Raw genomic sequence first — 23,569 nt, 5'->3', positions numbered from 1 at the left:
GCACCAGCACGGGTGTGCTGAACAGCACGCCCCTCTCACCAGCACGGGTGTGATGAATAGTAGGCCTCTCTCACCAGCACGGGTGTGTTGAACAGCAGGCCCCTCTCACCAGCACGGGTGTGTTGAACAGCAGGCCCCTCTCACCAGCACGGGTGTGTTGAACAGCAGGCCCCTCTCACCAGCACGGGTGTGTTGAACAGCAGGCCCCTCTCACCAGCACGGGTGTGTTGACCAGCAGGCCCCTCTCACCAGCACGGGTGTGCTGAACAGTAGGCCCCTCTCACCAGCACGGGTGTGTTGAACAGCAGGCCCCTCTCACCAGCACGGGTGTGCTAAACAGTAGGCCCCTCAACACGGGTGTGCTGAACAGCAGGCCTCTCTCACCAGCACGGGTGTGCTGAACAGCAGGCCTCTCTCACCAACACGGGTGTGCTGAACAGTAGGCCCCTCAACAGCAGGCCCCTCTCACCAGCACGGGTGTGCTGAACAGCAGGCCCCTCAACACGGGTGTGCTGAACAGCAGGCCTCTCTCACCAGCACGGGTGTGCTGAACAGTAGGCCCCTCAACAGTAGGCCTCTCTCACCAGCACGGGTGTGCTGAACAGCAGGCCTCTCTCACCAACACGGGTGTGCTGAAAAGCAGGCCCCTCAACACGGGTGTGCTGAACAGCAGGCCTCTCTCACCAGCACGGTTGTGCTGAACAGCAGGCCCCTCTCACCAACACGGATGTGATGAACAGCAGGCCTCTCTCACCAGCACGGGTGTGCTGAACAGCAGGCCCCTCAACACGGGTGTGTTGAACAGCAGGCCCCTCTCACCAGCACGGGTGTGCTGAAAAGCAGGCCCCTCAACAGCAGGCCTCTCTCACCAGCACGGGTGTGCTGAACAGCAGGCCTCTCAACAGCAAGCCTCTCTCACCAGCAAGGGTGTGCTGAACAGCAGGCCCCTCAACACGGGTGTACTGAACAGCAGGCCTCTCTCACCAGCACGGGTGTGATGAACAGCAGGCCTCTCTCACCAGCACGAGTGTGTTGAACAGCAAGCCCCTCTCAAGACAAAACTGGACAAAACAGGGCGCACCAACCGGCCGAGGCTGCCATCATCGGCGCCATCTTGGCAGTAAATAAATACATGTATAATCTCAATTGAAAAAGAGAGATGATATCGTGATCCTCTCAGCCGATAAGGGCAATGCCACGGTCATCATGGACAAAATCACATAGAACAATAACAATTCAGGAGCTACTTAATGATGGTAGCTACACAAAAAATTTAAAGAGATCCCACCAACAGCCTCGTTACAAAAACGAACAGCATCATCACTGATTCAGCTTCATTAATTGAACAGACCAAAACGGTTTTTCTTAAAACCTTCTGTTGCTAGACCACCCAGATTATATGGCTTACCAAAAATCCATAAAGAAGGTACACCACTCCATCCCATCGTCTCCACCATTGGCTCACCCACCTACGAACTGGCCCGATATCTGAGACCTTCAGCCATTCACTGGTAAGACCACCTCTTCTGTACTTAACTCAGCTCACCTGGTATCGTCAATGAAAGACATCTCACTGTTCCCAGGTGACTTACTCGTCAGTTTCGATGTAGTTTCTTTGTTCACCAAAGTTCCTGTGCCCGATACCCATTGCAATCATTGAGGATTTGGTCCAACGAGGATTGAATGCCGATGTACCGGTCCTGGCGAGACACTGCCTCACCAATACTCACCCGGAATGGAACATTCGACAAACAAGTTGAAGGCACCCCTATGGGTTCTCCCTTATTACCGGTTGTGGCCAATGTTTTCATGGAAAATTTTTGAGACGGACGCCATCCAGGCATCCACTCTACGTCCGTCCTTGTGGAAGAGCTATGTGGATGACACGTTTGTCATCTGGCCACATGGCCAACCGGCTCAAAATAAAATTCCTCAACCACATCAATTCCATAAACCCAGCCATCAAATTCACCACGGAGGTAGAAACGGATGGCATGCTACCTTTCTTGTATGTCTCAATCAAAGAGAGACCAGATGGCTCAATGAGCCATTCTGTCTACAGGAGAGTAACCCAGACTGACGGCTACCTAAAACCCGAATCCCAGCACCATCCATCCCGGAAGAATTTCCTCGTCAAAACGCTACACCACAGAGCTCAGTGCATCTCCGGCCACGAACGCCTGACCAGTGAACTCAAAACACGTACACCAAGCCCTCAAGGCGAATGGATTGTCTGACTACACAATCCGCAAAGTAGTGGTACCCCAAACTTTCGCAGTTCTTAAAAATTCTCTTTTCACACCATCAATATGTAAACTCCCCCCCCCCCCCCCGCGCCAACCGGCATGTGCACCCGCATGTACACCATTCATCATGCTAAGTCGGCCAATCAAATGCTATTTTTTTACGCTAATTCCTTTGTCAAGGCACCTTGTTTCCTCGCACACAGCTTAAAGGTCGCGGTCTGAGCGTGGCTGTGTTTCACTCCAGCTCTGTCCTCGAGACAGCCCGGTCCCTTCACCTGATGAAGGCCGCTTGTGTTGTGGCCGAAACGTCGTGATTTTTGTTGTTTTATTTTTTTAACCTACGTGACTTTACCGAATAGAACCAAAGAGTACGTGAGGAAGGAGCCATCTGAGGATCCAATAAAAACCATCACCCTGCCATACATAGCAGGGGTAACCAAAAGGATTTCCAAAATCATGAACAAACACAAGATCCAGGTACGATTTAACACAGTACATAAAATTCGCGATCTGATCCCATCTGTGAAAGACAAGATTCCTGACATGCAATATCCCGGCGTCTACAAACTAAGCTGTGTCTGCAGTTACATTGGGGAAACTAAGCGACGTGTCTCAGACCGTGTTCGTGAGCAGAAGGCAGATTTGGTAACACGGTAGGACCAACGCTTCTACCGTGGCTGATGATTATTTTAATACTACGGCTGGCTCACACGAAGTTGATTTCTCTAAGACGATGGCCATCAACAAAGATTCGTTCATGAAGCCATCCATATACACAGCAGACACAATTTCAACCTGTGTATAGTGTAGTGTATGGTGTAGTGTATAGTGTATAGTGTAGTGCAGTGGTTCTTAACCTGGGTTCGATCGAACCCCAGGGGTTCGGTGAGTCGATCTCAGGGGTTCGGCAGAGCCCCCGCCACGGAGGTCCGGACACACTTGAATTATTGTGTAAATTTGTGATGACACACACGGCCCGCTTGGCCATCACTGGCTGCAGATGATCATGCTACACTGCTTGGCCAATCAGCGCTGCGGGGAATTTAGTGCGTACTCAGTAGTCAACGTGTGACTGTTGTTGTCGTACGTCGTGTGATTTCTTTAATATTTTATCCATACTGTCGGGCAAAAGAAGAAAGTGGTCGGACGAATATGTACAACATGGATTCTCATGTATCACGGAACGTGATGGGAGTGAGCGTCCTATCTGCATGATTTGCAACGCCAAGTTGAGCAACTCTAGTCTTGCACCGGCAAAACTAAAGGAACACTTCTTGAAGCTGCATGGAGACGGGGAATACAAGAACACAACACTTGCTGAATTCAGGGTGAAGAGAGCCAGATTCGATGAAAGGGCCACTCTGCCTGCTCTTGGATTTGTACCTGTTAACAAACCGATCCTGACAGCATCGTACGAAGTTGCTTACCTGATCGCAAAGCAGGGCAAGCCACACACCATTGGTGAAACACTTGTGAAACCAGCTGCATTAAAGATGGCGAATCTGATACTCGGAACAGCGGCCGAAGGTAAATTATCACAAATTCCCCTTTCAAATGACACCGTCAGTGACAGAATAGAAGACATGAGTAAAGACATCTTGGCTCAAGTAGTCGCGGATCTGATTTCAAGCCCGGCAAAATTCAGCCTTCAACTCGACGAAACCACAGACGCTCCTGATCTAAGCCAGCTTGCTGTTTTTGTACGCTATGTGAAAGACGACATGATAAAAGAAGTTTTTATTTTGTAAGCCTCTTACAACAACAACGAAGGCAGCCGATGTGAAGAAGCTTGTGGATGACTTCTTCAGAGACAACAATCTTTCATGGGATATGGTTTCTGCAGTTTGTACGGACGGAGCTCCAGTCATGCTGGGAAGAAAGTCTGGTTTTGGTGCGCTAGTAAAGGCCGATGCACCACACATCATTGTGACGCATTGTATTCTGCACAGGCATGCGTTGGCAACAAAAACCTTACCTCCAAAAATGGCAGAAGTATTAAAAACTGTGGTGGAATGTGTGAACTATGTGCGAAAAAGTGCTCTGAGGCACCACATCTTCAGTGAGCTGTGTAAAGAAATGGGCTCTGAATTTGAGGTACTTCTGCTCCATTCTAATATTCGGTGGTTATCCCGGGGACAGGTGCTGAATCGTGTTTTTGCCATGCGTGTGGAATTAGCCCTGTTTTTGCAAGAGCACCAACACTGCCATGCAGATTGCTTCAAAAATCCTGAGTTCATTCTCATTTTAGCGTACATGGCTGATATATTCGCAGCTCTCAATCATCTCAATCAGCAGATGCAGGGTGGTGGAGTCAATATCATGGAAGCGGAAGAACACCTGAAGGCTTTTCAAAAAAAGCTACCGTTATGGAAACGACGAACAGAGAACAATAACTTCGCAAACTTCCCGCTTCTGGACGACTGTGCAAGTAAGATCGAAGATGTGTCTGGAATCGGAGATATTTCTGTATCCACGGAACTAAAGCAAACAATTGCTACGCACTTAGATGAGCTTGCAAAGTCTCTCGACGGATATTTCCCTACAAGAGAGTCATATCCAGCATGGGTGAGACAGCTGTTCACGTTTGCTGTTGAAACAGATGTCAATGATGAATTCCTCGACGAAATCATTGAAATTCAGCAGAGCCAGGTTCAACAGCAACTCTTCAGAACAACAACGCTCTCAAAGTTTTGGTGTCGACAAATGCACAAGTATCCAGTTATTGCTAAGAAAGCCCTGGATTTTTTTATACCATTTGTTACAACATATCTTTGTGAGCAATCCTTTTCGAGGATGCTGGACATAAAAACGAAGAAAAGGAACAGACTTTGCTGTGAAAATGACATGAGAGTGGCACTTGCCAAGGTGAAGCCACGCATATCTGAACTGATCTCTCAAAGGCAACAGCAGAAGTCACATTGATTTCCAGGTATGTAATTTGTTGTGAGTTTATGCATTGTGTTGGTTTTATTCTTTGAACAAGGTAATGCTCATGCACGGCTCATTTTGTGTACCAGTAAAAAACATATCTATGTCTTGAATTTGAAAAAAAATCACATTTTATTTTTCACTAAAGAGGGGTTCGGTGAATGCGCATATGAAACTGGTGGGGTTCGGTACCTCCAACAAGGTTAAGAACCACTGGTGTAGTGTATAGTGTAGTGTATCGTGTAGTGTATAGTAGTGTATAGTGTAGTGTGTAGTGTACAGTGTATTGTATAGTGTAGTGTATAGTGTAGTGTATAGTGTAATGTATAGTGTAGTGTATAGTGTAGTGTACAGTATAGTGTAGTATATATAGTGTAGTGCATAGTGTAATGCATAGTGTAGTGTGTAGTGTAGTGTAGTACACTAGCACATCACACTGGTGGGTTAGCGAGCCAAGCAACAACATTTGCACTCTGGACACCGTGACATTTCGCCAGCAATCACAACAACCAGCTTCGTCAGGCGACAGCCACATTTGTGCATTTATTCATTCACACAATCTAACCCGGCTGATATTGGCTCGCCGAAAACCAACAGCGTCAAACTACGAAAGTGCCGCGGCATCGTGGGAGCGGCCGATGAAACTGGCCGGGTTCAGGGAGAAATAAAAAAACCGGGACGCTGACGTGGCGCACGAAGGCTCACGGCGTTGTACGCGCCATCGTGACGCCGCTTGTCGCCCCGGTAAAACAATAATATAAACACGCGGAACTCCCTCTCGGTGCCGGACGTCGTGACGGACCGTGCCGATTTCGCCGCTCGTTGACCCCCGGCCACGCGAAGGCGAATTTAAATTCTCCCCCCACCCCCCCACCCCCCTCTCACCTGGCTCCCTGGCACCACGCCCAGTCGCCTCCCGTCCAGCGGCACACCAACGCCGGGGGAAAGCGCTGGGAGGTGAGAGACCGTCGCGAAGACTAAAATAAAATAACAAAAAACTGCGTCCGGTAACAGAGAGCTCGTAAAACAAAATTCCCACCCCCAAAAAAAAGTGAAAAACCAAACTCGGGGCACCGATTGTAACCGGCACGAGGCAAATATCCCCCAATGCTGAAAAACATCGCTCAGTTGGGATCATCTTCTTTGGTTCTTTCGGTAAAGTCACGTAGAATGAGAATAAAATAATAAATTGATAAAATAAAATAACACAATAATATTCTCACGACGTTTCGGCCACAACACAAGCGGCCTTCATCAGGTGAAGGGGCGAGACTGTCTGGTAGGACAGCGCTGGAGTGAAAGAGCCACGTTCAGATCACGGCCTTTAAGCTGTGTGAGAGGAACAAAGCGCCTTGACAAAGGAATTAGCATATAATTTAGCATTGAAATGGCTGAATGATTAGCTTGTGGCTGGTCACAGAAATAGCTATGTTAAAAGTTAAAGCATACACATCCGCAGAGGCACCCATTGTTAAAGGAATTAGCATAGAATTTAGCATTGAAATAGCTAAGTTAAGGCATACACATCCGCAGAGGCACCCCTTGACAATGGAATTAGCATAGAATTTAGCATTGAAATAGCTGAGTGATTAGCTTGTAGCTGCTACAGAAATAGCTACGTTAAAGTCAGAGCATACACATTCACCGAGGCACTTAGTACAAATCAAACAGGAGAATTTAGCATTGAAATAACTAGGCGAATTTAGCATTGAAATAACTGAGTGATTAGCTAGTGACTGGTCACAGAAATGACTACACATCTGAGCTATTCACAGTACTATATAGTGAACCAATAAAAACTAAAATATAAATTACCTTCATGTTATCAATAAACTCTATATTCTCCAATCAGCTAAGCTACCAACAATAAGTCGTTATATATCACAATGCTATATGGCGAAAAAATGGGTGGATTCTTACCCTCAAATTTCAGCACCACGGATAGCTACGGGCCCCGTTCAGACGGACGAGTTCGTCCATGGTCGGAACAGAGGAGGGGGAGAGAGACAGCTGCGAGGCCCTAGTATACTCCATGTTGTAAAACTATACCATTAACCATGGTGTGAGAGGAATTAAGAGGCAATGCTGGCGAAAGAGCTGCGGTCTGAAGGTCATCGTAAAAATACAATTAATTAAGAACAGAAATGATTTAAAACATCTTTCCAGTGGTTACTAAGCCTGAATCCATCTTCTCGGTTGAAATTGTCTCTGTGCTTGTATATGTGAATGGCCTCATGAACGAATCTCTCATGGTAGCCGGTTGGTTTGCAAAGAACCTCCGTCTTGGAGAAGTCAATGTCATGTGAGCCCACTGAATTATAACAGTGATCTGCCACGGCAGAGGAGTTCGTCCTACCGTGTTTCAAGTCTGCTTTATGTTCGCGGATGCGGTCCGAGATATGTCTTTTGGTTTCTCCAATGTAGCTACTACCACAGAGGCACTTTAGTTTGTAAACGCCCGGGTACTGTATGTCTGGAACAGCATCTTTTACAGATGGAACTAAATCACGGATTTTATGTACTGTGTTGAACCATCACCTTACCCTACATTGCAGGGGTCACTAAAAAGATCTCCAAAATCCTGAATAAACACAAGATCCAGGTCCGATGTGTTGTGGCCGAAACGTCGTGAGAATATTATTGTTATTTTATTTTATCAATTTATTATTTTATTCTCATTCTACGTGACTTTACCGAAAGAACCAAACAAGATGAATCATTGCAGTCATGAAAGCTTTAAATCGAAATTCAGTTGGGATCAAACAACAACAACAAATCTTCTTGGTTCTTTCGGGGGGGGTTCACCCGCTCGCGAAGCGACAAGCCCCGGCGTTGCCCCGGCAACCACGGCAAGATGGGGCGCGGCAAGGTGGAGCACGGCAAGGTGGAGCACGGCAAGGTGAAGCACTCTCGCTCCTCCCCCCCCCACCCCGAGCCGCTTCTCAAAAATCTTCCTCCCTCGCCTCGTCGTCATCTTCGTCTTTGAAAACCTGCGGGGGTCGGAATAAATTAGAGAGACGGTGACCGACCCCACCCACCCCCCCCCTGGGGTGGCCAGAAGCGGATCGCTCACTCAGCCTAAGCAGGAGCATCGGTGATGTGGGCGGACACTCGCTCACCGCTCGCTCGCTCACCGCTCACCGCTCGCTCGCTCACCGCTCACCGCTCGCTCACCGCTCACTCACCACCCACCCCTCCTCACCGCGTAGTCGTAGCTTCCAGCTCCGCTGTCTTGGTGCTGAGGCTGCGGTGGCAACTCGTGCAGCCCTTCATCCGCCTTGTTGCCACTCTCTAGCGTTAGCAACTACACACGGAGCATCCCCACAACACGCACAGTGTGTGGTGAATCTGTGGGTCTCTGTGTGTGGTGAGTCTGTGGGTCTCTGTATGGTGAGTCTGTGGGTCTCTGTGTGGTGAGTCTATGGGTCTCTGTGTGGTGAGTCTGTGGGTCTCTGTGTGTGGTGAGTCTGTGGGTCTCTGTATGGTGAGTCTGTGGGTCTCTGTGTGGTGAGTCTATGCGTCTCTGTGTGGTGAGTCTGTGGGTCGCTGTGTGGTGAGTCTGTGGGTCTCTGTGTGGTGAGTCTGTGGGTCTCTCTGTGTGGTGAGTCTATGGGTCTCTGTGTGGTGAGTCTGTGGGTCTCTGTGTGGTGAGTCTGTGGGTCTCTGTGTGAGTCTGTGGGTCTCTGTGTGGTGAGTCTATGGGTCTCTGTGTGGTGAGTCTGTGGGTCTCTGTGTGGTGAGTCTATGGGTCTCTGTGTGGTGAGTCTGTGGGTCTCTCTGTGTGGTGAGTCTATGGGTCTCTGTGTGGTGAGTCTGTGGGTCTCTGTGTGGTGAGTCTGTCGGTCTCTGTGTGAGTCTGTGGGTCTCTGTGTGGTGAGTCTATGGGTCTCTGTGCGGTGAGTCTGTGGGTCTCTGTGTGGTGAGTCTATGGGTCTCTGTGTGGTGAGTCTGTGGGTCTCTGTGTGGTGAGTCTATGGGTCTCTGTGTGGTGAGTCTGTGGGTATTATTTTGGCAATCGTCATCAGGAGGAGAAAAGAGGGGGATGAAAGCCGCTGAAGCAGCAGGCTGTTTTAAAGTTTTAAAGTTGGGTGTAGTCCAAGGGTCATAAACAAAGTGGGCACAACTTTACCGAAAGACCCAAAGAAAATGAATTCCTGCAGTCACGAAAGCTTTAGGTCGAGTCTAACTGTGTCTCTGTATATACACTACACTACTATATACTACACTATACACTACACTACTATACACTACACTACTATACACTACACTACACACTACACAGAATACGGAGAGAGACACGGATGGACTGGGCCTCTGTGTCCTGGCGGTGTGCCACTCACGGAGCCACGGTCGCCCGCCGCGTTTCTCTGCGGTGCCTTGGGGAGCGTGGGGGGATCCTCCCTGCACGCATGTGGGTAGTGGGGGGGTGGTGGGGTAGTGGTGGGGGGGGGGCACAGCGGCAGGTCGTCACACAGACGACCCCGCGGGCACCGCCGACGTCCGCCCGACGTCCGAGAGAAGCGAGCGACTCACGAGGGGCCCCAGGGCTCGTGACGACGCTGACCCTGACGGCGGTGGCGGTAGAGCAGCAGCAGCGTGGCCACCAGGGCGAGGGACACGGCGAGGATCGCGGCCGGAGCGGCCCAGCTGGCCCGGCCCGCCGCCGCTGCCGCCGCAGAATTCTCTGCGTGGCCAAACGGTCCCCCGCGTGGCGTCAGCGTGCCGCCGTAGCACGACGACAACAACCGCCGCGATGACCACACGCGCCAGGCTAGGTGCGCTTTGAGGCTCGCGGCGCTCGCACCCGGGCGTTGCGGGTCGAGGGAGCGAGACGGAGGGACGGACGGAGACAAAGTTCCCCCATGAAGGCCCTGGCGGACTGTCAGGGCGGGTGCTGTTAGCGAGTATCAGCAGCTGTGAAGGCCGTGATTGTGACAAACGAGGGGATGGGTGGCCAGAACAGGGACACACACACACGCAATACACACACATGCACATGGACACACACACACACACATGCACACGAACACACACACGGACACACACACACGAACACACACGCACACACGGACACACACGCACACACACACACATGCATGCACACGCACACGGACAGACACGCACACACACACGAACAGACATGCATGCACACACACACGGACACGCACACACGCACCAACACACACACACGTACACACACGCACCAACACACACACACGAACACACACACACGCACACACACGCACACGGACACACACGCACACACACGCACACACACATGCATGCACACGCACACGGACAGACACGCACACGCACACACACACACGAACAGACATGCATGCACACACACACGGACACACACACGGACACGCACACACGCACCAACACACACAAACCAACACACACACACGTCCACGGACACACACACACCCACACACACACACCCACACGTACACGCACACACACACACACACACGTACACGGACACACACACATGCAACATTCAGAGATGCGAACAAACCTGTTCGTGTGTCCAGTTGCCTGTTCGGACCGAAAGTCGTGAGTTCAACCGGCGTGCAACAGACGGCGGTGGTGGCATCTACATCTGTAGAACGTGAAGAACCAGTGGCATTTACATCTGTAGAACGTGAAGAACCAGTGGCATCTACATCTGCAGAGCGTGAAGAACCAGTGGCATCTACATCTGTAGAACGTGAAGAACCAGTGGCATCTACATCTCCAGAAGGTGAAGAACCAGTGGCATCTACATCTCCAAAAGGTGAAGAACCAGTGGCATCTACATCTGCAAAACGAGAAGAACCAGTGACATTAATATCAACAGAATACGAAAAAACAGTGACATGTACATCTGTAGCACGTAAAGAACCAGTGGCATCTACATCTGCTGAACGTGAAGAACCAGTGGCATCTACATCTGCAGAGCGTGAAGAACCAGTGGCATCTACATCTGCAGAGCGTGAAGAACCAGTGGCATCTACATCTGCAGAACGTGAAGAGAACGTCAATAACCAGTGGCATCTCCATCTGCAGAACGTGAAGAACCAGTGGCATCTACATCTGCAGAACGTGAAGAACCAGTGGCATCTACATCTGCAGAGCGTGAAGAACCAGTGGGATCTACATCTGCAGAACGTGAAGAACCAGTGGCATCTACATCTGCAGAACGTGAAGAACCAGTGGCATCTACATCTGTAGCACGTAAAGAACCAGTGGCATCTACATCTGCTGAACGTGAAGAACCAGTGCATCTACATCTGCAGAGCGTGAAGAACCAGTGGCATCTACATCTGCAGAGCGTGAAGAACCAGCGGCATCTACATCTGCAGAACGTGAAGAGAACGTCAATAACCAGTGGCATCTCCATCTGCAGAACGTGAAGAACCAGTGGCATCTACATCTGCAGAACGTGAAGAACCAGTGGCATCTACATCTGCAGAGCGTGAAGAACCAGTGGGATCTACATCTGCAGAACGTGAAGAACCAGTGGCATCTACATCTGCAGAACGTGAAGAACCAGTGGCATCTACATCTGCAGAGCGTGAAGAACCAGTGGCATCTACATCTGCAGAACGTGAAGAATCAGCGGCATCTACATCTGCAGAGCGTGAAGAACCAGCGGCATCTACATCTGTAGAACGTGAAGAACCAGTGGCATCTACATCTCCAGAGCGTGAAGAACCAGTGGCATCTACATCTGCAGAACGTGAAGAACCAGTGGCATCTACATCTGCAGAGCGTGAAGAACCAGTGGCATCTACATCTGCAGAAGATAATGAGCTTTGGGTCTCCATGTGAGTCTATGGGTCTCTGTGTGAGTAGTCTATGGGTCTCGGTGTGATGAGTCTATAGGTCTCTGTGTGAGTCTATGGGTCTCTGTGTGAGTAGTCTATGGGTGGCTGTGTGATGAGTCTATGGGTTTCTGTGTGAGTCTATGGGTCTCTCTGTGAGTAGTCTATGGGTCTCTGTGTGAGTAGTCTATGGGTGTCTGTGTGAGTAGTCTATGGGTGTCTGTGTGATGAGTCTATGGGTCTCTGTGTGAGTAGTCTATGGGTGTCTGTGTGATGAGTCTATGGGTCTCTGTGTGAGTAGTCTATGGGTCTCTGTGTGAGTAGTCTATGGGTGTCTGTGTGAGTAGTCTATGGGTGTCTGTGTGAGTAGTCTATGGGTCTCTGTGTAAGTAGTCTATGGGTCTCTGTGTGAGTAGTCTATGGGTGTCTGTGTGAGTAGTCTATGGGTGTCTGTGTGAGGAGTCTATGGGTCTCTGTGTGAGTAGTCTATGGGTCTCTGTGTGATGAGTCTATGGGTCTCTGTGTGAGTAGTCTATGAGTGTCTGTGTGATGAGTCTATGGGTCTCTGTGTGAGTAGTCTATGGGTGTCTGTGTGATGAGTCTATGGGTCTCTGTGTGAGTAGTCTATGGGTCTCTGAGTGAGTAGTCTATGGTGTCTGTGTGATGAGTCCATGGGTCTCTGTGTGAGTAGTCTATGGGTGTCTGTGTGAGTCTATGGGTCTCTGTGTGAGTAGACTATGGGTCTCTGTGTGAGTCTATGGGTCTCTGTGTGAGTCTATGGGTCTCTGTGTGATGAGTCTATGGGTCTCTGTGTGAGTAGTCTATGGGTGTCTGTGTGATGAGTCTATGGGTCTCTGTGTGAGTAGTCTATGGGTGACTGTGTGAGTAGTCTATGGGTGTCTGTGTGAGTAGTCTATCGGTCTCAGTGTGAGTCTATGGGTCTCTGTGTGATGAGTCTATGGGTCTCTGTGTGAGTAGTCTATGGGTGTCTGTGTGATGAGTCTATGGGTCTCTGTGTGAGTAATCTATGGGTCTCTGTGTGAGTAGTCTATGAGTGTCTGTGTGAGTAGTCTATGGGTCTCTGTGTAAGTAGTCTATGGGTCTCTTTGTGAGTAGTCCATGGGTGTCTGTGTGAGTAGTCTATGGGTGTCTGTGTGAGTAGTCTATGGGTCTCTGTGTAAATATTCTATGGGTGTCTGTGTGAGTAGTCCATGGGTCTCTGTGTGAGTAGTCTATGGGTCTCTGTGTGATGAGTCTATGGGTCTCTGTGTGAGTATTCTATGGGTCTCTGTGTGAGTAGTCTATGGGTCTCTGTGTGAGTCTATGGGTCTCTGAGTGAGTAGTCTATGGGTGTCTGTGTGAGTAGTCTATGGGTCTCTGTGTGAGTCTATGGGTCTCTGTGTGAGTAGTCTATGGGTCTCTGTGTGAGTAGTCTATGGGTGTCTGTGTGAGTAGTCTATGGGTCTCTGTGTGAGTAGTCTATGGGTGTCTGTGTGAGTATTCTATGGGTGTCTGTGTGAGTCTATGGGTCTCTGTGTGAGTAGTCTATGGGTGTCTGTGTGAGTAGTCTATGGGTGTCTGTGTGAGTAGTCTATGGGTCTCTGTGTGAGTAGTCTATGGGTGTCTGTGTGAGTAGTCTATGGGTCTCTGTGTGAGTAGTCTATGGGTGTCTGTGTGAGTAGTCTATGGGTGTCTGTGTGAGTCTATGGGTCTCTGTGTGAGTAGTCTATGGGTGTCTGTGTGAGTAGTCTATGGGTGTCTGTGTGAGTAGTCTATGGGTGTCTGTGTGAGTAGTCTATGGGTGTCTGTGTGAGTAGTCTATGGGTCTCTGTGTAAGTAGTCTATGGGTCTCTGTGTGAGTAGTCTATGGGTGTCTGTGTGAGTAGTCTATGGGTGTCTGTGTGAGGAGTCTATGGGTCTCTGTGTGAGTAGTCTATGAGTGTCTGTGTGATGAGTCTATGGGTCTCTGTGTGAGTAGTCTATGGGTGTCTGTGTGATGAGTCTATGGGTCTCTGTGTGAGTAGTCTATGGGTCTCTGAGTGAGTAGTCTATGGTGTCTGTGTGATGAGTCCATGGGTCTCTGTGTGAGTAGTCTATGGGTGTCTGTGTGAGTCTATGGGTCTCTGTGTGAGTAGACTATGGGTCTCTGTGTGAGTAGACTATGGGTCTCTGTGTGAGTCTATGGGTCTCTGTGTGATGAGTCTATGGGTCTCTGTGTGAGTAGTCTATGGGTGTCTGTGTGATGAGTCTATGGGTCTCTGTGTGAGTAGTCTATGGGTGACTGTGTGAGTAGTCTATGGGTGTCTGTGTGAGTAGTCTATCGGTCTCAGTGTGAGTCTATGGGTCTCTGTGTGATGAGTCTATGGGTCTCTGTGTGAGTAGTCTATGGGTGACTGTGTGAGTAGTCTATGGGTGTCTGTGTGAGTAGTCTATCGGTCTCAGTGTGAGTCTATGGGTCTCTGTGTGATGAGTCTATGGGTCTCTGTGTGAGTAGTCTATGGGTGTCTGTGTGATGAGTCTATGGGTCTCTGTGTGAGTAATCTATGGGTCTCTGTGTGAGTAGTCTATGAGTGTCTGTGTGAGTAGTCTATGGGTCTCTGTGTAAGTAGTCTATGGGTCTCTTTGTGAGTAGTCCATGGGTGTCTGTGTGAGTAGTCTATGGGTGTCTGTGTGAGTAGTCTATGGGTCTCTGTGTAAATATTCTATGGGTGTCTGTGTGAGTAGTCCATGGGTCTCTGTGTGAGTAGTCTATGGGTCTCTGTGTGATGAGTCTATGGGTCTCTGTGTGAGTATTCTATGGGTCTCTGTGTGAGTAGTCTATGGGTCTCTGTGTGAGTCTATGGGTCTCTGAGTGAGTAGTCTATGGGTGTCTGTGTGAGTAGTCTATGGGTCTCTGTGTGAGTCTATGGGTCTCTGTGTGAGTAGTCTATGGGTCTCTGTGTGAGTAGTCTATGGGTGTCTGTGTGAGTAGTCTATGGGTCTCTGTGTGAGTAGTCTATGGGTGTCTGTGTGAGTATTCTATGGGTGTCTGTGTGAGTCTATGGGTCTCTGTGTGAGTAGTCTATGGGTGTCTGTGTGAGTAGTCTATGGGTGTCTGTGTGAGTAGTCTATGGGTCTCTGTGTGAGTAGTCTATGGGTGTCTGTGTGAGTAGTCTATGGGTCTCTGTGTGAGTAGTCTATGGGTGTCTGTGTGAGTAGTCTATGGGTGTCTGTGTGAGTCTATGGGTCTCTGTGTGAGTAGTCTATGGGTGTCTGTGTGAGTAGTCTATGGGTGTCTGTGTGAGTAGTCTATGGGTCTCTGTGTGAGTAGTCTATGGGTGTCTGTGTGAGTAGTCTATGGATCTCTGTGTGAGTAGTCTATGGGTGTCCGTGTGAGTAGTCTATGGGTGTCTGTGTGAGTAGTCTATGGGTGTCTGTGTGAGTAGTCTATGGGTGTCTGTGTGAGTAGTCTATGGGTTTCTGTGTGAGTAGTCTATGGGTGTCTGCGTGAGTAGTCTATGGGTCTCTGCATGATGAGTCTATGGGTCTCTGCGTGGGGCAGTGTCAATCCTCACCGATGACAGAGAGGTTGACCCTCCCCTCGAAGTTGTCGTGGGGGAAGGTGGCCACGTGGCAGAGGAAGAGGCCCCCGTCGCCAGCCCGCACGTCCAGCAGCTCCAGCGAGACGTCGCCGGGAGGCCCCCCAACGCGGAACCGCAGTCGGCCCGCGAGGGACGAGTTGGAGTACGCCGTGCCGTGCAGCGGGCTGAGTGCGGCCAAATTGGCCCCCGCCCAGACGTTGCCACGGGAGGCCTTCAGCCAGTTGGCCTGCACCACCACCACGGCCGCACCCCACAGAACGCAGCGCAGCAGCGCCACCTTCTGGCCGACCACCGCCGTGACCTGGCCGTCCGTGTCGACACCCACACGAGGGGCTGGGTGGGAAGACAACACAGAGACCCATAGACTACTCATAGAGACCCATAGACTACTCATAGAGACCCATAGACTACTCATAGAGAGCCATAAACTACTCACACAGACACCCATAGACTACTCACAGAGACCCATAGACTACTCATAGAGACCCATAGACTACTCACGCAGAGTCCCATAGACGACTTATAGACCGACAAGACTATTTACGCAGAGATCCATAGAGTACTCATAGAGACCCATAGACTATCTTCTTTGGTAATTTCGATAAAGTCACGTAGAATGAGAATAAAATAATAAATTGATAAAATAACACAATAATATTCTTACGACGTATCGGCCACAACACAAGCGGCCATCATCAGGTGAAGGGACGAGACTGTCTGGAGGACAGCGCTGGTCTGAGCGTGGCTGTGTTCGCTCCAGCGCTGTCCTCGTGTTCGCTCCAGCGCTGTCCTCCAGACAGTCTCGTCCCTTCACCTGATGAAGGCCGCTTGTGTTGTGGCCGAAACGTCGTGAGAATATTATTGTGTTATTTTATTTTATCAATTTATTTTATTCTCATTCTACGTGGTGACTTTACCGAAAGAACCAAAGATGAATCCTTGCAGTCACGAAAGCTTTAAATCGAAATCCATAGACTACTCATAGAAACTCATAGACTACTCACGCAGAGTCCCATAGACCACTCAGAGACCCACAAGACTACTCACACAGAGACCCATAGACCACTCATAGAGATCCACAAGACTACTCACACAGAGACCCACTTCACACGCACAAAAATACCTCTCACTCATTCACCCAGCCACCCACTCACCCACGGTGCTGTGTGGTGGAGGGACGGAGACACACGACAGTGGAGACCACTCCCCTGCCTTCCACCGTGGCAAGTCGGCTACCATTCTCACGCGGACACAGTACTCATCCTCGCGTCCCGGCAGAAGCATCATTCGGTGTTGGTACCGGCATCCGATGAAGCGCTCCTGGCAGTAAGCATCATCATCATCAGTAGTAGCAGCAGTAGTAGTAGCAGCAACAGCATCATCATCAGTAGTAGTAGCATCATCAGTAGTAGTGTCATTGGTAGTATCATCATCATCAGTAGCAGCATCGCCACCCACCCACTCAACCACGCACATCTCCCGCCACAACCTCCCGACCCCCGTCACAACTCCCGCAATCTCTCACCGTGAGTTGAACGCCGCCTCTTGTCGAAATGTCAACCTGATGGTGGAACTTCACGTCGTGCGACACCAGCGCCCTCCACCCCCGCCCGACGGAGACCAACAACGACAGCTTCCGCACCTCCGGCTCTCCGTCGACCACCGCCTCCAACTCCCCAGCCACCCCAGGACCACCGTCATCACGGCGGTCATCGTCACCGCCGTCACGGTCATCGTCATCGCCGTCGTCGTTGTCGCTGTAGCCATCATCGTCGTTGTCTTCATCGTCACCCACAACACCGCACTCCTCATCCTCATCCTCACCACCATCGCCCTCCTCCTCCTCCTCCTCCCCCCGCGTCAGTTTGTCGAGCCTCAGGGTGAACGACGGAGCGCTGAGCACAGCTGAGACACGGGAGAGGGGGGGTCATGGCGAGGGATGTTTGTGTGATCTCTCCCTGTCCTACAGAGTGAGTGAGTGAGTGCAGTTTGTGTGATCTCCCCCTGTCCTACAGAGTGTGTGAGTGGAGTTTGTGTGATCTCCCCCTGTCCTACAGAGTGTGTGGAGTTTGTGTGATCTCCCCCTGTTCTACAGAGTGTGTGAGTGGAGTTTGTGTGATCTCCCCCTGTCCTACAGAGTGAGTGGAGTTTGTGTGATCTCCCCCTGTCCTACAGAGTGAGTGAGTGGAGTTTGTGTGATCTCCCCCTGTGCTACAGAGTGAGTGAGTGGAGTTTGTGTGATCTCCCCCTGTCCTACAGAGTGAGTGAGTGGAGTTTGTGTGATCTCCCCCTGTGCTACAGAGTGAGTGAGTGGAGTTTGTGTGATCTCCCCCTGTCCTACAGAGTGAGTGGAGTTTGTGTGATCTCCCCTTGTGAGCCGAAGACACACACACAGGCAGAAAGAGTCACAGACATACACAGCGACACACACAGACAAAGATGACAAAGATCCTCCGTGTAGCCTGAAAAATACCGTTGGGGCAAGTGCTGTTAGTGAGCACCAGACAGACACGGACAAAGAGAGACACAGAGAGACACACACACACAGAGACACAGAGAGAGAGAGACACAGAGAGACACACACACAGAGACACAGAGAGAGACACACACACAGAGACACAGAGAGACACACACACAGAGACACAGGCATATGTACAATCTCGTGCCACTCACTTTCCATCAAGGGCAGGACCACAACCGCGACCCAGGGTGAGGATCGTGACGGCGAGGATGAGAAGGAGAATCTCACACGGAGGAGGTAGCGGTCACCGGGATCGTCCAGCGCCGAGGAGACGTCGCACCGTGTCTCCGTTGTTGCAGCGCAGACGGTCTGCCAGCGGGCTCGTCTGAAGCTGCGCAGACAGAGACACAGGGAGGAGTGGTGAGGGTGGTGAGGAGCCAGTGGGTGAGAGAGACGTGTGTGTGTGTGAGTGGGTTGGTGGATGAGTGGGTTGGTGAGTGAGTGGGTGGGTGAGTGGGTTGGTGAGTGAGTGGGTGAGTGGGTAAGTTGGTTGGTGAGTGAGTGGGTGAGTGGGTTGGTGAGTGAGTGGGTGAGTGAGTGGGTTGGTGAGTGAGTGGCTGAGTGAGTGAGTTGGTGAGTGAGTGAGTGGGTTGGTGAGTGGGTGAGTGGGTTGGTGAGTGAGTGGGTAAGTGAGTGGGTTAGTGAGTGGGTGAGTGGGTTGGTGAGTGAGTGGCTGAGTGAGTGAGCATCTCACAGTTTGCTCTGAACTCTGTATGTAACATTCAGGAACGTTGAGTTGGTCGTGGTCGTGGTGGTCGAGTTGATGGTTAAAGGATCAACAAGTGGGGGTCTATCCCCTCCATCCCCACTGGGAGCCGCTTCAACGGGGTCCCAGCAAAGGGTCGCCAGGAGGTCTCGAGACTCCAAACGAACATTCAGTGGGAACAGCGGAGCTGGGCAGATGGAGAAAAAACACTCAAGAGTGCGCTAACCACTGCACCACCACTCCTCACTCACACACAGTGCGTTAACCACTGCACCACCACTCCCCACACACTTACACACACAGTGTGCTAACCACTGCACCACCACTCCACACACACAGTGCGTTAACCACTGCACCACCACTCCCCACTCACACCCACACAGTGCGTTAACCACTGCACCACCACTCCCCACACACACACAGTGCGTTAACCACTGCACCACCACTCCCCACACACAGTGCGCTAACCACTGCACCACCACTCCCCACACACTCACAGTGCGCTAACCACTGCACCACCACTCCCCACACACTCACACACAGTGCGCTAACCACTGCACCACCACTCCCCACACACTCACACACAGTGCGCTAACCACTGCACCACCACTCCCCACTCACACACACACAGTGCGCTATCCACTGCACCACCACTCCCCACACACACACAGTGCGCTAACCACTGCACCACCACTCCACACTCACACAGTGCGCTAACCACTGTACCACCACTCCCCACTCACACTTACACAGTGCGCTAACCACTGCACCACCACTCTCCACACAATCACAACCTGGCACCCGATTTATCGACCACTTCGGGCTCTGCTCACCGTGGCTGCTGCACGTGACAAGGTGGTGGAGGAGGAGAGGCAGGATGAAGGGGAAGAGTAGGCCAAGTTTGTAGAGTTTCGACATCGCCATTAACTCCACACGCAGCCACGCGCCCGCCTCACCCAAGTCACGTGCTGAGGAAATCGATTCAAGGTTAAATTAAAAATTCGGATCGATTCCTATGGGGATAACAAATGCGAATCGATAGTGGTCAAAAATGTAGCCGATGGCATCGATCCCTATTGGGACTGCATTGGAATTGACGTTGGTCGTGAGTGTAAAATGGAATCGAATACATTTTCGATAACATGGGAATTGATTATGGCGATTTGTTCTAATAACATAGGAATCGATCTAGCTAGTGATTTGAAGCGCATAGAATCGAATCCCATTGGGATACCTACAATGAGAATCGATTGTGTTAGAAAAGGAGAGCGTTTAGAATCGATTCCTATTGAGAATGAATCAGAATCAGAAAGGGTATTCGCCATGAAAGTTCACACCGACACGGAAGTTACTTTGGCAGGATGGTGCATACATTCAACATATAGGAATCTAAAATCTTAAATAAGTTTTAAACAAGTCTTACTATAATAATAAGGTTTAAAAGTCTAACTAACACCAAGGGGCTGAAGTATATAAAATTGAATAAATATCGAATATAAAATAGCTTTAAGATATAATTTTAAAAAATACAAATAGGTTAACATAGTTAATATCGGCAAGGTTTCATTATGTAGATAAAATGTTAACAGGCCAGCAGCAGATGGGAAGAAACTGTCTTTATGGCGTGAGGTTTTGGTCCTGATGGACCGAAGCCTTCTGCCGGAGGGGAGTAGCTGAAACAGAGAGTGTCCAGGGTGGGAGGAATCGGCCACAATCTTCCTCGCTCGCCTCATGGACCTTGTTGTGTGCAGGTCCTCGAGGGTTGGTAGATTGCAGGTAATTACCTTCTCAGCAGTGTGGATGATACGCTGCAGTCTGCTCTCGTCCTTGGCAGTGGCAGCAGCGTACCAGATGGTTATGGAGGAGGTGAGGATGGATTCAATGATCGCTGTATAGAATTGCACCATCATTGTCTTTGGCAGGTTGAATTTCTTCAGCTGCCGTAGGAAGTACACCCTCTGTTGAGCTCTCTTGGTGAGGGAGCTGATGTTCAGTTCCCACTTGAGGTCCCGGGAGAGAATAGTGCCCAGGAAGCGGAAGGACTCTACAATTTTGACTGGGGAGTCTAACAGGGTGATGGGGGTGAGGGGGGCTGTATTCTTCCTGAAGTCCACAACCATCTCAACTGTATTTAGAGCATTTAGCTCTAAGTTGTTCTGGCTACACCAGGTCACCAGGTTGTCAGCTTCCCACCTATAGTCAGACTCATCCCCACCAGAGATCAGCCCAATGAGGGTGGTGTCGTCCGCAAACTTCAAGAGTTTGACGGACAGATGATTGGAGGTGCAGCTGTTGGTATACAGGGAGAAGAGCAGAGGGGAAAGGACGCAGCCCTGAGGAGTTCCGGTGCTGAAGGACTTGGAGTCGGAGATTTGTGTTCCCAGCTTAACGCACTGCTTCCTGTCAGACAGGAAGTGTGATCCATTTACAGGTGGTGTAGGGCACGTTCAGCTGGAAGAGCTTGTCCTGAAGCAGGGCAGGGATGATGGTGTTAAAGGCAGAGCTGAAGTCCACAAACAGGATCCTGGCGTAGGATGCTGGGGCGTCCAGATGCTGTAGGGTGAAGTGGAGGGCCATGTTAACTGCGTCGTCCACAGACCTGTTGGCTCTGTAGGAAAACTGAAGGGGGTCCAGGAGAGGGTCTGTGATGGCTTTGAGGTGTGCCAGGACCAGGCGCTCAAAAGACTTCATTACCACAGATGTAAGGGCGACCGGTCTGTAATCATTTAGTCCTGTTGGCCTTAGCTTTTTGGGCACAGGGATGATGGTGGAGGACTTGAGACAGGCTGGTACATGGCATGTCTCCAGGGAGGTGTTAAAGATGTTGGTGAACACCGGAGACAGCTGGTCAGCGCAGTGCCTGAGGGTGGCTGGAGAGACAGAGACCGGCCCGGCTGCTTTGCGTGGATTCTGCCTCTTGAAAAGTCTATTAACTTCTCCCTCCTGAAAGGAGATAGTCGTCTCTGTAGTATTGGTGGGGGATGGGGCCTCTTGGGTTGGAAGGGGTGGTTCAGGACAGTCCAATTGTCTTTCAAATCTACAGTAGAACTCGTTCAGGTCGTTGGCTAGGCGGGAGTCGTTAGTGGTGTGGGGGGCTCTGGGTTTGTAGTTGGTGATCTGCCTGAGCCCTCTCCAGACAGAAGCAGCGTTGTTTGTAGAGAACTGGTGTTTTAGTCTCTCTGAGTACAGTCGTTTAGCCTCTCTCACCGCTTTGCTAAACCTGTTCTTCGACTCCTTGAATCTGTCTCTATCTCCACTCCTAAACGCTTCCTCCTTCTCCAACCTCAACCTTCTGAGCTTTGCTGAGAACCAGGGCTTATTGTTGTTAAAGTTCACCCTGGTACGTGTTGGGATACAGCAGTCCTCACAGAAGCTGATGTAGGACGTCACAGCCGCTGTGAGTTCATCCAGACTATTGGTAGCAGTCGTGAACATATCCCAGTCAGTACAGTCTAAGCACGCCCGCAAATCTTCCACAGCCTCACTGGTCCACTGTTTAGATGTCCTCACAGCAGGTTTACAGAGTTTTAGTTTCTGCCTGTATGCAGGAATCAGGTGGACTATGGCATGGTCAGAGTGTCCTAGTGCTGCTCGGGGGACGGCGTGGTAGGCTCTACTGACTGTAGTGTAGCAGTGATCCAGAGTGTTCCCTTCTTTGGTTGGGCATTTAATGAATTGTATGTATTTGGGGAGTTCGTGGCTGAGATTACTTTTGTTAAAGTCGCCAAGTACGATAACCAACGAATCTGGATTTGCTCGCTCCACACTCAGAATCTGATCGGCGAGCATGCGTTGGGCCTCTTTAACCTGAGGACAAGGCTGCAAATAAACTCCGACCAAAATGAGCGACGCGAACTCGCGAGGCGAGTAAAACGGTTTACAGGTTATAAAAATTGATTCAAGGAGTGGAGAACAATGTTGCAGAATCACTGTGACATCTACACACCAGCCACTATTAATGTAAAAACAAATACCACCGCCTTTCGTCTTGCCGGAGAGTGCTATGTCACGATCCGATCTTACAAGATGGAATCCTGCTAGTTGTAGCGAAGTGTCCGGAATCAAATCACACAGCCATGTTTCCGTGAAGCACAAAGCAGAAGCTGAAAGAAAGTCTTTGTTTTTTACCATCAGTAGCTGAAGTTCATCCATTTTGTTGTACAGTGAACGTACGTTGGAGAGGAAAAAGCTCAGAAGCACTGTTCGGATCCCGCGTCTGCGTAGCCGTACTAGAGCCCCCGACCGTTTACCCCTTGGGCGGCGTTTCGCTGCTTGAGCAAAGCCTAGCGCGGCATTGACAAGAATGCCTACTAATTCTGCCGCTGGAAGCAGAAAAGTAGGAATTAAATCCACAGGAGTTGTTTCCCTGATATTTAAAAGTTCGTCTCTTGTTAAAGAACTCCGAAAATCTTGGCAAAACACTGAATTGACAGACAAAACAAGACAAAACAGGGCGCACCGACCGGCTGAGGCTACTATCATCGGCGCCATCTTCGCACCAGCACGGGTGTATTGAACAGCAGGCCCCTCTCACCAGCACGGGTGTGCTGAACAGTAGGCCCCTCTCACCAGCACGGGTGTGCTGAACAGCAGGCCCCTCTCACCAGCACGGGTGTGTTAAAACAGCAGGCCCCACTCACCAGCACGGGTGTGTTAAACAGCAGGCCCCTCTCACCAGCACGGGTGTGTTGAACAGCAGGCCCGTCTCACCAGCACGGGTGTGCTGAACAGTAGGCCCCTCTCACCAGCACGGGTGTGTTGAACAGCAGGCCCCTCTC

At 50.4% G+C, this 23,569-nt stretch overlaps 1 protein-coding gene across 3 annotated transcripts; it reads right to left on the bottom strand.

Moving 5' to 3' along the window:
* Positions 1 to 5,692: 5,692 nt before the first annotated feature.
* Positions 5,693 to 19,766, bottom strand: LOC142908923 (uncharacterized). Of its 3 annotated transcripts, none has more exons than XM_076059586.1 (11): positions 19,625 to 19,766; positions 18,780 to 18,978; positions 18,238 to 18,416; positions 17,090 to 17,469; positions 16,719 to 16,884; positions 15,538 to 15,897; positions 10,696 to 10,977; positions 9,708 to 10,053; positions 9,515 to 9,575; positions 8,377 to 8,478; positions 5,693 to 8,164 (listed from the first exon to the last, which is right to left on the bottom strand). In XM_076059586.1, the coding sequence occupies exons 1-11, from the start codon at positions 19,713 to 19,715 to the stop codon at positions 8,117 to 8,119; spliced, it is 2,214 nt and encodes a 737-aa protein (XP_075915701.1). In that variant the 5' UTR covers positions 19,716 to 19,766; the 3' UTR covers positions 5,693 to 8,116. The 3 variants fall into 3 exon arrangements, with proteins under 3 accessions (XP_075915701.1, XP_075915702.1, XP_075915703.1); XM_076059587.1 differs by having other exon boundaries at positions 9,708 to 9,858; XM_076059588.1 differs by having other exon boundaries at positions 10,696 to 10,779.
* Between the last annotated feature and the right edge of the window lie 3,803 nt (positions 19,767 to 23,569).

This window comes from Petromyzon marinus, unplaced genomic scaffold (genome assembly GCF_048934315.1).
Source record: "Petromyzon marinus isolate PM22_M1 ecotype Great Lakes invasive population unplaced genomic scaffold, UKy_Petmar_22M1.pri1.0 PM_G_Scaffold_11, whole genome shotgun sequence".
Taxonomy (NCBI): Eukaryota; Metazoa; Chordata; class Hyperoartia; order Petromyzontiformes; family Petromyzontidae; genus Petromyzon; species Petromyzon marinus.
The sequence above is the reverse complement of the archived record's forward strand: the minus strand, read 5'-3'. Positions and strand labels throughout refer to the sequence as shown.